This window comes from Arachis ipaensis, chromosome B8 (genome assembly GCF_059453495.1).
Source record: "Arachis ipaensis isolate K30076 ecotype BB chromosome B8, ASM5945349v1, whole genome shotgun sequence".
Taxonomy (NCBI): Eukaryota; Viridiplantae; Streptophyta; class Magnoliopsida; order Fabales; family Fabaceae; genus Arachis; species Arachis ipaensis.
In genome coordinates, this window is record NC_142443.1 from 116,754,690 (window position 1) to 116,770,188 (window position 15,499).

The following is a 15,499-nucleotide window of genomic DNA, read 5'->3' on the forward strand; positions in this document are numbered from 1 at the left end:
GGTTGTCGTGACTTTTCAAGCCGGATAGTTTTTGCTGCTGTAGGTCAACACAACGAGATATGTTGCTCGAATGACCATCTGAAAAGACCACATTCTTTAAATTCCTAAGAAAGACATCCTTCTGTGAATTCGACATGGAGAAAATTGCAGTAGGATACTTTCCATCTTCCCGTGGCCAGAGTTCACGCCTAATTCTCATCAGTTGTAGGTCTTTTCGAGCTTTGATGTTGTCCTTGGATTCACCACTGTCATTCAGTATCGTGTAGATTATGTTGTCGCACACATTTGTCTCTATGTGCATCACGTCCAGATTGTGACGCAATAAATTGTGCTGCCAATATGGGAGTTCAAAGAATATACTCCTCTTTTTCCAAGGAGACTCATCCTGTAATGCAACCTGTTGTCCGCGTGCTCTTTTACCAGCAACCGTTTGCACCTTGCCAAGTTTGACATGCACATTATCCAACTGTCTCAAAATATCTCCACCCGATAATGTTACAGGGGGACCCCTGACCTCTACCCTGCCATCAAATCTGACCCGGTCCTGCTGAAATCTGTGGCCTTGATTCAGAAAGCGTCGATGACCCATGAAACACCATTTCTGACTGAAGGTGAGTCGGTTAGACTCATCATCCAAGTTGCAAGTAGGACAAGCTCTCCCACCATACGTATTCCAGCCAAATAAGTTGCCTGATAAACCCATATTTTATGATATATTTTGTGCTTAATCTGAGTGATTTATTCAATCCTTCACCCACTTATTCATATTAATTGCATGGTTTTACTTTCCCTTCCTTATTATGTGATGTATGTGAAAAACATGTTTCCTATGCTTTAAAATTAATTATTTTAATTATCTTTATTTTCATTCGATGTCGTGATTAGTGTGTTGAGTAGTTTCAGATCTTCTAAGGCAGGAATGACTCAAAGGATGGAAAGAAAACATACAAAAATGGAAGGAAAGCATAAAACGGAGTTTTTGAAGAAAATGGCAGCCACGCGATCGCATGGGCGACGCGGCCGCATGCCAAGTGCGAAGAAGCAGCGACGCGGCCACATGACTGACGCGACCGCGCGCCTTAAGCAGAACACATATGACGCGGTCGCATGACTGACGCGACCACGTGACCCACGCGGACGTGTGACAGAGGCTACGCACCAGAAATTGCAGAAAACGCTCATAGCGAATTCTGAAGCCCTTTTTGGCCCAAATCCAAGTCCAGAAGGCATAGACCAGAGGTTATGAAGTGATGGAATGCATCCATTCAAGGAGAGTCTCCACTTTAGTTAGTTTTCATGATTTAGATTTAGTTTAGAGAGAGGTTCTCTCCTCTCTCTTCTCTCTTTAGGATTAGGATTTAGAATTAGGATTTTATTCGCTTTCCGGATTATCTCTTTATCAGGTTCAATATTCTCTTTTATTTACTTTTGCAATTTAATTTATGAATTCTTCCATGTTACAGATTACATCTTTGAATTAATGTTATTTGAGGTATTTCAGTTTAATCTTGCTTTATTTTATTTACATTATTGTTACTCCCATCTGAAGACATTTTTATTCCAGTAGATTTACTTTCCTCCTTTTGGTCTTGGTTAAGAAATCAGTAACTCAAGAGTTATCAAACTCAAACATGAATGATAATTGTTATCTTTGCTAATTAAATTGAACTTCAATAATCCCAATCTTTTCTTAGGAAATAAATAGGATTTGAAGATCAAACCAATTAATCCCTTGACCTTCCTTTATCTTAGTAAAGGTTAACAAAGTAGAATTAAGATTCAATTCTCATCATCATTGATAAGGATAACTAGGATAGGACCTCTAATTTCTCATACCTTGCCAAAAGTTTATTTACAGTTATTTATTTATTTTACTTGCCATTTAAATTACTTGTTCTTCATTTACTTTAATTGCTAATTAAACCATTCGCTCCTCATTCTCAAAACCCCAATTTACAATCTCTATAACCAATAATAAGAACATACTTCCCTGCAGTTCCTTGAGAAGACAACCCGAGGTTTGAATACTTCGGTTATCAATTTATTTAGGGGTTTGTTACTTGTGACAACCAAACGTTTGTACGAAGGGATTTCTATTGGTTTAGAGACTATATCTACAACGCGACTATTTTTATAAAATTCTTTACTGGAAAAAATCCTAACGTCATTGCCCAACCCTGGAAATTGCTGATTGTCCACATCAACACAGCATGCATCTTGAATATTTTTTCTCACTAACGTCATACGTATCAACACCACCCCACAGCTGCTTCATCTCTTCTATCAAGGGCTGTAGGTAGACATCTATGTCATTACCAGGCATCTTGGGACCGGGAATAATCATAGACAGCAAGAAAGAGCTGGGTTTCATACAACTCCATGGGGGTAGGTTGTAGGAGATGAGAATCACGGGCCAAATCGAGTACCTTAAGCTGAGATTTCTGAAGGGATTAAAGCCATCGCTAGCTAAGGCTAAGCGAATGCTGCGCGGATCGCCACTAAAGTCAGTATATCCTCTATCAAATGCCTTTCATGCCTCTCCGTCCCTTGGATGCCTCAAAAAACCGTCTAAGTTAGGACCTTTTTTGTACCACAACATGTCAACAGATGTCTTACTGGACATGAACATCCATTGCAGTCGTGGAACAAGGGAAAGTAACGAAGAACCTTCGCTGCCTGCGGCTTCCCATTCTTCTTAACAACCATATTGATCCGGACAATGGAATTCCTCCTAGTCTTTTGCTTCCATCTCGAGGTCCCACATCGCTTGCACCTAGACAGTTCTTGATCGCTGCCCTGATATAGCATGCAGTCATTCAGACATGCATCTATCTTCTTGTACGCAATGTCGAGCTTTCGTATGATCCTCTTGGCATCGTGCAGTAAAGCCAGAATCTTTGGATGCTCAAAGGCCTCGCCCAGTAGCTCTAGTATCATTCCGAAGGCCTTGTCGCTCACTTCGCACATGCACTTTATATGATATAGCCTCACCAAGAAAGCCAGCTTCGAAAATTTTGCGCATTCTGGATACAATTCCTGCTCTCCATTTTCAAGCAGCTCATCAAAATTATGGGCCACGTGACTAGGTTCGCTGTACAGATACAGCAACTCTTCGGCATCCCCCCCAAAATCATCGTTGCTTGAGTGTTCTTCATTGGCAACAAAACCTGGAAAGTTGAATGCCTTATGAACCATGTCGCGCATTGGATCTCGGTAGACGCTACACGGGTCAGCTTCTTGTGTCTCAGTAGATCTCTCTCCTACGCGTCTATCCCCGTGATGTGTCCAAAAGGTATACTTAGCAGGAAACAGTTTTATCAACAGATGATTGTAGGCATCCTCTCTAGTTTGGAAAAGCCGGAACCCACACGAAGGACATGGACAATGTATCATCCCATCGGATGATGCATTCGCAAATGCGAAGTCCAAAAATTTGTTCAAGCCGGCCCTGTATTCGACACTACCTCGTGGCTTTGAGATCCAACTCTTATCTATATCTACTTTAATGAAATCATATAAACGAATGAATAAAACTTTAATAAGGAAGTACAAATAGAAAATATTTAAAAAAAATTCGGGCAAAGTATCCAAAGGCATATATTAATTTTATCACAATTATTTAGTGGGAGAGTAATAACATATTTTAATTTAATAAGTAATCCCAAAGAGAGAATGGGAGAATAACTTGGAAATGAAACAGAGATAAAGGTACTTATATCCAAGATAATAGATAGCATATAAATGGTATTAGGAAGGTTGCTTACTCATGGTCTAATTCTGCACTTTTAAAAAATTACTGGAAGAAAGAATTTCTGGTTCCAAAGCCAAAAAATGGAATGGAAAAGAAGAGCTTCCTTTAAAAAATAAAAAAGGGAGGGGGGACAGAAGTTAGAGTTTAAAAATATAAGAAACAAAAATATAAATAACAGATCATAGTGCACAAAAAAACAACAAAAGCCTTAAATCTATTCATGTCGTGAGTGAAATAAATTAAAAAATGCTTTGGTGAGCATCTTTAATAGGTTACAAAGCTGCATGGTTTAGCAGTGTCTCAGAATTTGTGATCAAAACCTCATTTGTATAACTTAACGGGATGATGATATGGTATATGCCAAAAAGAGGCACGTGCCACGGACATGAACTCATTATAGCAATATGCTTTTGAGTTGTAATACTACACTATCACCTTAATTCAAATGTCATTAGCTAAACTAATCAAATCAAATTAGTTAGTTATAAACGAGTGGACATCATGTTTATTCCAACACCTCCAACCCTTGTTTTCCATCTTCTAAATTGCCTTTTCATTTTGTGGTATTTTTATTTATTAGATTTTTAGTAACACACCGTGGCTAATCAACCTTCTCTATTACGGAATATAAATTAATATATAGTTAATTAAATTCACAGCATAATTGGAAAATTATGGATCCCTCCTGAACACAACTCACACTACTTTATTAGAACTAACTAAATCTAATAACAAACCCCTAAGCTAGTTGTATGTTACAGAATCATCCGAAGAAAAGAAGTTATGACAAATACAATTTTGTTGAATCCTACCACGGACACAAATCAAGCTCATACTAAATACTTTTAGGTTCCATGTATGCTCATCAAGAAAAAAGTAAGGTGAAAAAAAAGGCTAATTAATGAAAATGAAAATCTCAGTAAAATAGACAACCATAAACCATGAAGCCTAAGTTATTAACCTCATCAACAGTTCTGTTGGATAAGAATAATCACCAGCCAAGACAAAATAAATCCATGTACAATATCGCAATACTGCCAAGAATAAAACTTTAGGAGAGTTGGTCATTGACATGACGCAAACACATATTGCTAAGATTTCTATTCATTCCCAATAAGCAAACCAAGTTATAGTACAACCTAGAAAGTGCAAATCCTAAAGCCAGTTTATTATCAGATGAATCAAGAAGTATCAGGCAGAGGCAGAAAATGGTGTAATTTTCAAGTAATCAAGTACCTGCGTCCTCTTCCTTGCACTCACGCAGGAGGAATTCCAAGTGTTCTCTTCAGTCCTAAACACTGTAATACATATAGGCAAACAAAAATTTCAGAGCTGATTCCAATTCTGTGATGAACTAACAGCATTGAATGTACTATGTGAACCTTGTATTGTTGTCAAAAAACCCAGCAGTAATGCTCTGATAAGCTCTCCCAGGTTGTGCTCAACAGAAGCTCTGACTTGTTCTTCAACAATTTGGACCTTTTTATACCAAATGCGGAATTAGATACTTTGGTAAACATGACAAGTTGGCATAATATATATATAACTTCCACATTGGCACAAGCATGGCCTTATATATAACTTCCAATCTTCTTTGAAATAGAATTATAACAAGAATGACAAGGAAGTTGCATCAATTAATAATAAAACCTCATCAAATAGATATCAGCAAGAAGTTATAGTTAAAGAAACAATGAATGAACAATCCATAGCTTCTAATATCATCAAATAGATAACAAGTGAATAAAAATATAGTAAGAAGTCTAATCAGTAGCTTTATTATATCATCGTTCATATATTAATATCAAACAAGGTTGATGTAAAATATTTCACTTGTGACTAGCATACCGCTGCACTATCATCAACTACACCATTAGAAAAACTACAACACTTGGTCATAAAAAGTGAACACAAATTGATTAGTATACCCCAAAATAAAGCCTCTATGAGTCTCAAAAAGATACACCTTTATGTGTTCTGTTTAGACCAACCAGACAAAACTTCCTCACTTTCAACTTAATATAAGGCTACATAAACAGATCAACTAGTCATATTATTTTACCAAATCAAAGATTAATACTAAGGCGAACAAAATAGTACAAATTGAAGTAATCATGAACTAATTTGAAATACTAACAGTGCTAGAACTCCAACACAATCTTAGGGAACAAGCTCGGTCAATGAAGTAACAGAAAAGCTAAACTTACTAAGGTCTTGAACAGAGTACTGATTTTTGTGCTAAGGTCTGGAACAGAGCAAGAGGAAACAAAAATGTGATTAACAAAACACAAAAGCTAAACTTAGTAACTAAGAATTCTAAAGCAGGAATATGGGGGTTATAATCTTGCATATTAATAGAAAATATTTCTACATAGTTAGGGGATAGAAGGAAATATTTAAGGGATAAAAGAAATATTTTTAACTGGGCCAATGTTGCATCTTAGTCCTTTCATCATTTTTCTTTACTCTTAACATTGACTTCATTTGGTAGCCTAGGCCTTTCGATTGTGAATAGTAGCAGGAGTTGTGTTGTTTGTAGATATATGAGTAATTGGTAAGTGTATTGGGATGAGAAATAGGTAATAATGAGATAACAGGAACTGAGAAACAAGAGTAATAATCCTAAAAAGTGTACTATGCTATAGATGATATAATACTTGATTTCTTTGCTCAGATAACAGTCCTACACATATCAAACTTTAGAACTCAAACTTTAACTTCACTTCATTTGTAATATGTGGTATCCTCATCTTACCATGTAATTTCTATAGGCAGGCGCGACCGCCCATTACTAAGCACCTACTCATGTCATACTTCTTGCTTGGATTACTTTGGTGAGCTTCTTCATTTACTAATTTCAGTTTATATAATGGATAACTGTTGTTATATTAACACTAAACAGAATTCTTGCTTCTTGATTCTTGATCGGGATATTTGGCAACCAGCTTGTGTTTCTTATTGGTCTAAACTTGACCATTCCATTACATATGCAGCTATTGCTCATCCAGCCATTCCAGTCTCAACGTTCATGCAATCTGACATTGCCAGTATTAGCCACCACCACCATGAGATAAACTCTTACATGTCCAAGTCATTGAAAATGCAACTTTGTACTGCTTTGCCATTTATCAGCACTCCAAGTTCTTATCACATCTCTTATGAGTTAGATGAAAAAACTGAGAGCTTTGGATAGATATAGTATTCAAATTCAAACAAGTATTTTATTTCATTGATATTTGATAATAGGATTCATTATTTTGGAATATAATTCTAGATATAATTGATACAAATTATCTGCTTCTAGTTTGAGGGATCATCAAATTCATTAACTTACACACTTCAAAATTGGGTGGTAGGTTCTGCTACATGGAAAGGAGTTGTCACTTCCAATTTATTTCTATGGCTTATGGTTTCAAGCAAAATTGTTGAAAAATTACCTCACAAACCTTTGATCTACCCTTTCAGATACCAGTTAATTTTAGTGAAAAAAAAAAGGAAAAATTCATATGCGAGACAGAGCTAACAAACGAAGAACAGGCTAGAACCTTACTAAAAAAGAGGGGTTTCATACATACCAGTATTGTAAACTACGAAGCTGGTTGACGATGGATCCACCGGCAACGGGAAGCACGATGCAGCTGGTAGTGGTGTCCGAAGGAGAACGGCGGCAAGGATGGGCGCCGGGAGATGTGTTTCGCGCCTCTGCCCCTTATGAGTTCGCGCGATGAAGAATCTGAGCTACGGATCTGATTCTGGAAAGGGTCGATGGCAAGAGGGAGAAGGATGGATCAACAACCACGAGACTCCACGGTCACAGATTGGGACACGGTAGAGTAGGGAAGCATTTCACGCGCTCTGCACTCTCCTTTGGCGGGTTTCTCAGATCCTTAATTTTGGGTATAATGAGGCGAAGTTGGATTATAATATCAGTAGATGGTTTGGGGTTAGCGGCGGGCTTGGTGGGTTCGACATAAAAGCAAATCGATTCGACGTCGGAAGGCTAATTTGGAGATGAACCGCAGCAATCCACCCTAAGTTGCTGCGGTTTGTGACACCGCAGGAAGTTCGGCGCAGGCATCCGCCGCGTCTGTTGTAGTGAGCTAACAGGACGACGTTGATTTTGAAGTTAAAGAATGAGATGAGGTCTTGAAACTAGAGAATAAACTGAGATTTTGAATATGAAAAATGAAGTAGTGGATGATCGATTTTAAACCAAACTTGACAGAGTTAAGGAAAGAAGAGAAATAATGGAGTAAGTTAAAAAAAATTACTGTCAAAATTAAAGAATAATTTTTCACAATCAAATCATTCATAAAAAAATAGAAAATTTTGACATTTGTAATACTTTGTCAAAAATATATATTAAGTTTTACATTTAACTGTGGCTGTTAAAAAAAAGAGGGTTGAAATAACTCTTTTCTTGTAGTAATGCAACGACATCAAGGCAAAAGTAAAGGAACGAAAGCGATGGAAAGAGTATGACAATGACAATGACAATGGTGAGACAGATGTTAAGGGGTAGAGAGATGAGAGTGACAGAGGATAATATTTCGTGACGTAAAATTTGGAATGAGGAGGAGAAACGAGAGCAACAACGAGGCAGGGATGGAGGGACGAAGAGACAATAGTAACAACAATGTCAACAATGAAGCAAAGATGGAAACGAAAGGAAGCGAAAGAGTGATAGTGGTGATATATGTCAGAAAAGGAAGATGAATGGTGGTGTTAATGCTGTTGATGATTAGGGATGGCAATTGGTATTCACGGGGGCAAGGACTCTCCCTTGCTTTCGTCCCCTTTTAGGAAATTGCTTTCCGTTTTCGTTTTCATTTTCGTTCTGTCACGGATTCTATTTATTTTCTTCCGTGCGAGGAGAAGGGTGGATATTAAATTTAAAAAATAAAAAAAAATAAAACTACGATAAAATTTTATATAATTCAACTAAAATATATATATTAAATAAAAGACAATTTAAATACATTCAACATAATAATACAAACTCAAAATCTTCCACATATAAATTAAAATAAAACAAAATAGAAAATTTTTAACATAATAACATTAACAAATTTTGATCGACGATCATAGCTCGGTGATAATACAAATTTGAATAATTAATTCGTACAAATTTATATATTATGCATATCATTAATTTGTTTCTAAATAAAAAAATTAAACATATAGAGGTGTAGTTTCACATTAACTTAGCTTGTGTATATATATAAAGAGAATATTTTAATAATTTCATATTAACAAAGATTTAGCGAGTCTCTATAGCGGGTACCTCAATCTCCGTACCGTTCTCATTTATTCGTGGGACGGATAAGGATTTTGCGGGTTTTTATTTTGCTTCCCGTCACATATTTTTTGTCATTCCTATTGATGATAGATTGGTGGGTAAAAGAGATAGTAAAAAAGGAGAAGAGAAAGAGGAAGATTGATGGAGCACAATTGAAAAAATTAGAGTATTAATAATTTAATATATTTAAATGAAATGGAGAAAATTAAAATTTATTTTAAATTTTATGGATAAAATTAAATTATATTAAATGTTTGAGATAATTTTAAAATTTTTTAAAAACAATAAAGATAAAAAAGTTTACCCTGAAATTTTAATACAAAATAATTATTGTTATGCATACTATGATTTCTTGTAGTGAGCCTATGGCTATGGGTATTGTTGTTGGTAACACATACTTCCAACCTCGAGCTTTTAAATATGTAGCATGAAAAAATCAAAGTTTTAGATATCACACAAAAGCAAAGTAATCATGAGAGTTAAATGTTCTTGCTTCATTTCCCTCCTCTCCGTAGCTACTCTTCTTTTAGCTAATGGCTCTCAAAGTGCATCTTCTCCAACTACACCACCAAGTCACTACACCGCATCTTTCAATAGAAGTCTTTTCCCTGTTGATTTTGTATTTGGTGCAGGTTCTGCTGCTTATCAGGTTCCAATATCATCCATCACATTTATATCAAACACTTAAATTACTTAAAGCTCCTTTATTTTTCTTCTAACTTTTACTGACCGCATGTATATCAATGGTTTCAAATTGTCTTAAGAAACTACTGTAAATTGCAATTACAATATTACTATATGTTGTGATGCCCTGATGCCTATACAGATGAATAACAGTAAAAATTGTACCCGCATCAATAATTACCGCTAGGTTAAAAACAATAGCTCCTAATAAGCTAAAGATTTACCTTTTTTATTTTTTATTTTTTATTTTTAGCTGGATTTAGTAGAAAGAACTAGACCTATGAACACTATAAACTGCTATCAAAAATATTTAGTAACAAAAAAAAAATTAACCAAAAATAGAGATAACTTGTTTTATTTATCGTTTATTAATTGTTGGGACAACATCATTGTCCAATTGTATATGTTAAATTAATTATTCAGTCAGAAGGAGCAGCAAATATAGATGGAAGGGGAGCAAGCATATGGGATACATTCACCAAACAAAATCCAGGTTGTTCTTTCTAGGTCTCTGATCTCTCTCATCAGTTGATCCATTTAAACTAGAACCAATAACATTGTAAAGGGTTTTAAATCATATTGTGATAATAATAATAATAATAATAATGGATATAGTGGCCATCGCGGTTCAATTTATTTATTATTTATTTTAATTACAACTCAACTTTGTGTCTATAATAACAAACTTAGATTGGTCGAGTGATTAATTAGTTCATTGTTCGTTTAAGAAAATGTAAGAGTTCGAATTCTGTCTTATGCATACAGTGATTTATTGATAGTAATAAATTAACCTACAAATAAAATTCCAATCTGAAATAGATTAGTTCTTAACTGTATCACACTGCTAGCAGATATCATGACAAAAACACACAAAAATAGAGAAAAAAAAAAAAAGAAAACTGTGTCTATTGCAATGGTTGTGGCCTATTACATTTTCTCGCATATTTGTTGTGGCCCGTTGATGTGTTCTAATGTGATTTAGATTATATAAACTAGCATTGCACTACAAAGATGATCCAATATATTGCAGTATAGTAATTGTTGCAACACAGTATTATTACAACTGCAATAATTACAGTTACAAACCACCCTTTAAAACGAACATCAATCATATATATAGATGTATGTGTAATTGTGTATGGCTAGCTACATTTATGAGAGGGAGATATCTTAATTTCAGTATTTCTTTCTTTCTTTTCTTTTTTCTTCCTCCTTTTTATATGTACAGAAAAGATTGCGGATCATAGCAATGGTGATGTAGCTGACGATTTTTATCATCGTTACAAGGTATACTTACTAACAAATTTCACTAACTTGGTTATCAAACACCATGGAATAATTGATATATAATTCTCTAAGGAAAAATTAAATATCTCTCGAGTTAATTAGAGGACTAAGCCAGTTACTTAATTTAACAGAGTGACATTAAATTTGCTAAAGAAATTGGCTTGGATTCCATAAGGTTCTCCATCTCATGGCCAAGAATATTTCCTGGTAAGATTATCCAATAAGTGGAAATTAAACTATTAATATTATTGTTGGCATTCCTTTCATGTGACATAATGGGGAAAGTGATTTCTTGCAGAGGGCAAAGGAAAAGTCAATGCCTTGGGAGTTAAATTCTACAATGATCTCATTGATGAGATCCTCTCAAATGGTCAACCTCTGACTATTTCACTAATTAATTCTTCCATCATTAGACATAATTAATCATTTTAACTAGACCTAACAGATACACGCGTTTATTTTTTATTATATGATAATGCTAATGGTGATTAGTATGAAAACAGCCATGTAACTATGTAGGGGTGAGATACACAAGAATGGTAGTTTTGTGTTTTGAAAAAACAAATTAATTTTAACCAAAAGATTAAAATAAGATAAAATAAAATATTTTAGATAAAATTAAGACACCTCAAATATGAGGAACGAAATTGAAATTTAATTTAAACTAGATGAACTAAAACAATACTTTATCCGCTTAAAAAAATTTATTTGATACTCAAAGATTTAGTTTGCATATAAATATACTATAGAAATTTCAAAAAAAAATTCAACCTTTTGAATATATTTAACCTCTAAATTATTTTTTCTTGGAGATACCAAATAAAATTATCTTTTTAAGGATAATTCTATCTATACATAATTAATTTTTTATGAATATTTTGTTTCTAAATGATATTCCAAAGGAAAGAACGCATTATCATTACAATTTAAAATTATCTAACTTTTATTTAATAAATTATAGAAATTTCTTTAAATATTTTTAAAAAAAAAATCTTATATCATTACAGTTCATCAATCAGTTTTCTACTTTTCTTATGCTAATTCTTCTTTGGGGCAGGCTTAATTCCATTTGTTACTCTCTTTCATTGGGACCTACCACAAGCTCTTGAAGATGAGTACGGAGGATTTCTTGGTTCTCAAATAGTGTAAGCTAATTCAATCAAATGGCCAAATATGAGTAATGAGAGGGAGTCAATTTTTTTTAATGAATATCTTTTACTTTTTTTTAAATTATTTTATTTATTTTATATTTTAGATTCTAAAAGATAAAATTTTTTATTTTTAATTTTAAATTTTTAATTTTAAAAAAAATTAGAATTAAAAAAAAACTAATATTAACTAATTAAAAATTATTTTTTTATACTTATTTTAATTTAATTTAATTTGAGTAATACTACATATACGATGGAAAAGTATTCAGTATCTACCAATAAAATTCAACATATAAATGTAATAAATACATAAACATTTTAAACATAATTATACGGATATTTTTAACACAAATATGCTGTTTTTTTTTTTAAAAAAATTGCACACTTTCAAATACAACAGTTTTGTTTTTTAAAATATATAATTTTTTTATTAACACACAAAAATTCAGATGCTCATTTTTATACTTGAATACACAATTCTTTAAACACAAAAAATACACATATTTATATACTTAATGTAAAAAATATATAAAAAAGATGTATTAAATACTAAATAGAGATTTTTGTATTGTACACGCATTAACTTTAATGACAATGAATAATTAATTATAAAAAAGTATAGGGTACTAATATACTCTCTATTAATTTATTGTCAATATAATTAATTATTATATTTTAAATATATATATAAGATGATACATCGAGAAGATACATTTATAAAAATATTTTTATTAAATACATTCATAAAAAAGACATTTTTATTAGACACGTTTACAAAAATATTTTTATTAAATACAGTCATAAATAAGAGTGGGCAGAAATTAATAAAATTCTTGTTGATAATATAGCGGAATTAATTAATTATTAATCAGGGTGGATTTCGGAAACTATGCTGAATTCTGCTTCAAGACATTTGGTGACCGAGTGAAGCATTGGGTGACATTGAATGAACCATTGTCATTCAGCATGAATGGCTACAATGGTGGAACATTTGCACCCGGAAGATGCTCTAACTACGTTGGAAATTGCAGTGCTGGAAACTCAGCCACTGAGCCTTACATCGTTGCACACCATTTGATCCTTTCTCATGCAGCAGCTGTCTCTTTGTACAAGACCAATTATCAGGTACGCCTTAAAATTAATTAAAATCTATGAAACACAAACATTTTGCTAAATTAATTCATTTTAGATATAATATTTATTTAACATTCATTGTCTGACACATCACACATATGTCTTTTATATTTATATATATCTAAATAAAATTACATGACAGTATGTTTAATTTTATTTTTAATTTATACTTTTAAAATAAGTTTTTAAATAATATATATTATTATTTATTAATCAAAAATTAATTTAGATACTTTATTTAATAAAAGACATTAAAAATTTTAAATATTAATTTATATTTTGATATGTTTTATATTCCTATGTCTTGCAAACATTAAAATTGTGTTCGTGCTTGATACGTTAAAGTATATATTATTATTTTCTATGAGTGTGTGCTATATAAATTTTGAGAAAGTGGAATTCAATCATTATTATATGTTTCTAATTAATATTAAGATAGAACTTTTAATTTAATTTAATTTAATTATAAGGGTTAAGTACGATTTTAGTCCCTAACGTAGAGGCTGAAAATTTATTTCGTCCGGTCTTTTTTTCGCTACAAAATGATCTCAAATATTTCAGTTTGTTTTAAAATCGTCTTTCGGACGAAAATACCCTTCCTCAAAATCCACCGGAAGCAAAACCACGACCACCCTTACTCCCATTAAATTCCAATAATCATATTAAAGATTATTCAAATGCAAAAATTAACAACATTAAATTCAACAACAAAATTAACACACAACAACAATGAAATCAGAAAAATAACAAATCAAAATAAGAATTAAAAGCAGAATCAGAAGTTGAAACAAAGCAAAAACAAAGCAGAAGCAGAAAAAGAAGCAGATCCAGATACAGATGTAGATATAGAAGAAGAAGCATATCCAAATGCAGATGCAGAACCAAAATCGAAAGCTGAAGCCAAAACAGAAGTAGAAACGGCAAAACAGTGAGCAGAATAGTGGTAGATCACAGACAGCAGAGCGGTATTGCAGCGGTGCGACTTCCCTCCCTCCTTCTCCCCCCCCCCCAAATTCTCTTTCTCCTATCTCATTGTTTTTTTTTTTTTAGTAAAGTATCGTTTTTGTCCTCAACGTTTGGGGTAAATCCTATTGTGTCCCTAACGTTTAAATCGTCCTATTTGTATCCCTAACGTTTGTAAAAGTGATTCAATGTTATCCTGCCGTCAATTACACATAATGAGTGCTTTAGTTTGAGTTTTAAAAATCCCTTCTTGAAGTTAGAATACAAATGTTTGGGATAGAATCGATGATCTACTCCGAAAAATAGCTCATCAAATGTTGAAACTAATTCCTACAACATTTACATAATTCATTTTTCTAGGGACATAATTGAATCTAAACACAAATAGTGAGTATAATATTAAAATCGACCACATCCAAGTGATACCTAATTGAGAATGAATACATTCAAGTGAGAATAATTGAAAAATATAATCTGATTTGTTAGTATAATTGATAGTAGGATAATATTAAATCACTTTTATAAACGTTAAGGATACAAATAGGACGATTTAAACGTTAGGGACACAAATAGAACTTAACTCAAACGTTATGGACAAAAACGATACTTTACTCTTTTTTTTTATAATTTTTTTAATGAGGGGTAATCTAGTAATAAAAAATAAAATTGGTAAAAAAGACGATTTTAAAATAAATTAAAACCTTTAGGACCATTTTGTATAAAAAAAAAAAAAGGCGGAGACGAAATAAATTTTCAGTCTCTACGTTAGAGACTAAAATCGTACTTAACCCTAATTATAATGATAGATATAATAATAATATATGTGTTTATTTATTTAAAAATAGTTTTGTTTATTTATATAAGATTAAACATTATCAAAATCAGATTTTACTTTCTATATGTGAAATTTTATTTAGAATAGTTATTTTTGTAAAGAAAGGAATGGCCTGGTAACATTAATAATAATATTTTAATGTATATGAGAGCTAGCAAGTAAACAAAAGGTTAAATTAGACAGTTGGTCTCTACACTTTCAGTGAAATTGTAAATTGGTTTTTATACTTTAAAAGTTTATAATTGGGTCTCTAAAGATAATTAAAATTTGTAATTTAGTCCCCGTCGTTCAAAAAGTATTTGATTTAATAGAATATTCTCAGTATATTCTCTATTTTAATAGAATATTCTCAGCATATTCTGAGAATATTCTGTTAAATCAACACTTTTTGACCA

At 32.6% G+C, this 15,499-nt stretch overlaps 1 protein-coding gene across 1 annotated transcript in view; it reads left to right on the forward strand.

Annotated features, from left to right (window-relative positions):
• Positions 1-9,405: 9,405 nt before the first annotated feature.
• LOC107613964 (vicianin hydrolase) overlaps positions 9,406-15,499 on the forward strand; it is a 28,909-nt gene continuing 22,815 nt past the window's right edge. The window contains exons 1-7 of the mRNA XM_088496322.1: positions 9,406-9,699; positions 10,158-10,227; positions 10,963-11,021; positions 11,153-11,228; positions 11,320-11,391; positions 12,079-12,166; positions 13,045-13,297. Coding sequence (XP_088352448.1) covers positions 9,523-9,699; positions 10,158-10,227; positions 10,963-11,021; positions 11,153-11,228; positions 11,320-11,391; positions 12,079-12,166; positions 13,045-13,297 — 795 coding nt within the window. The 5' untranslated portion in view covers positions 9,406-9,522. The remainder of the gene's footprint in view (positions 9,700-10,157; positions 10,228-10,962; positions 11,022-11,152; positions 11,229-11,319; positions 11,392-12,078; positions 12,167-13,044; positions 13,298-15,499) is intronic.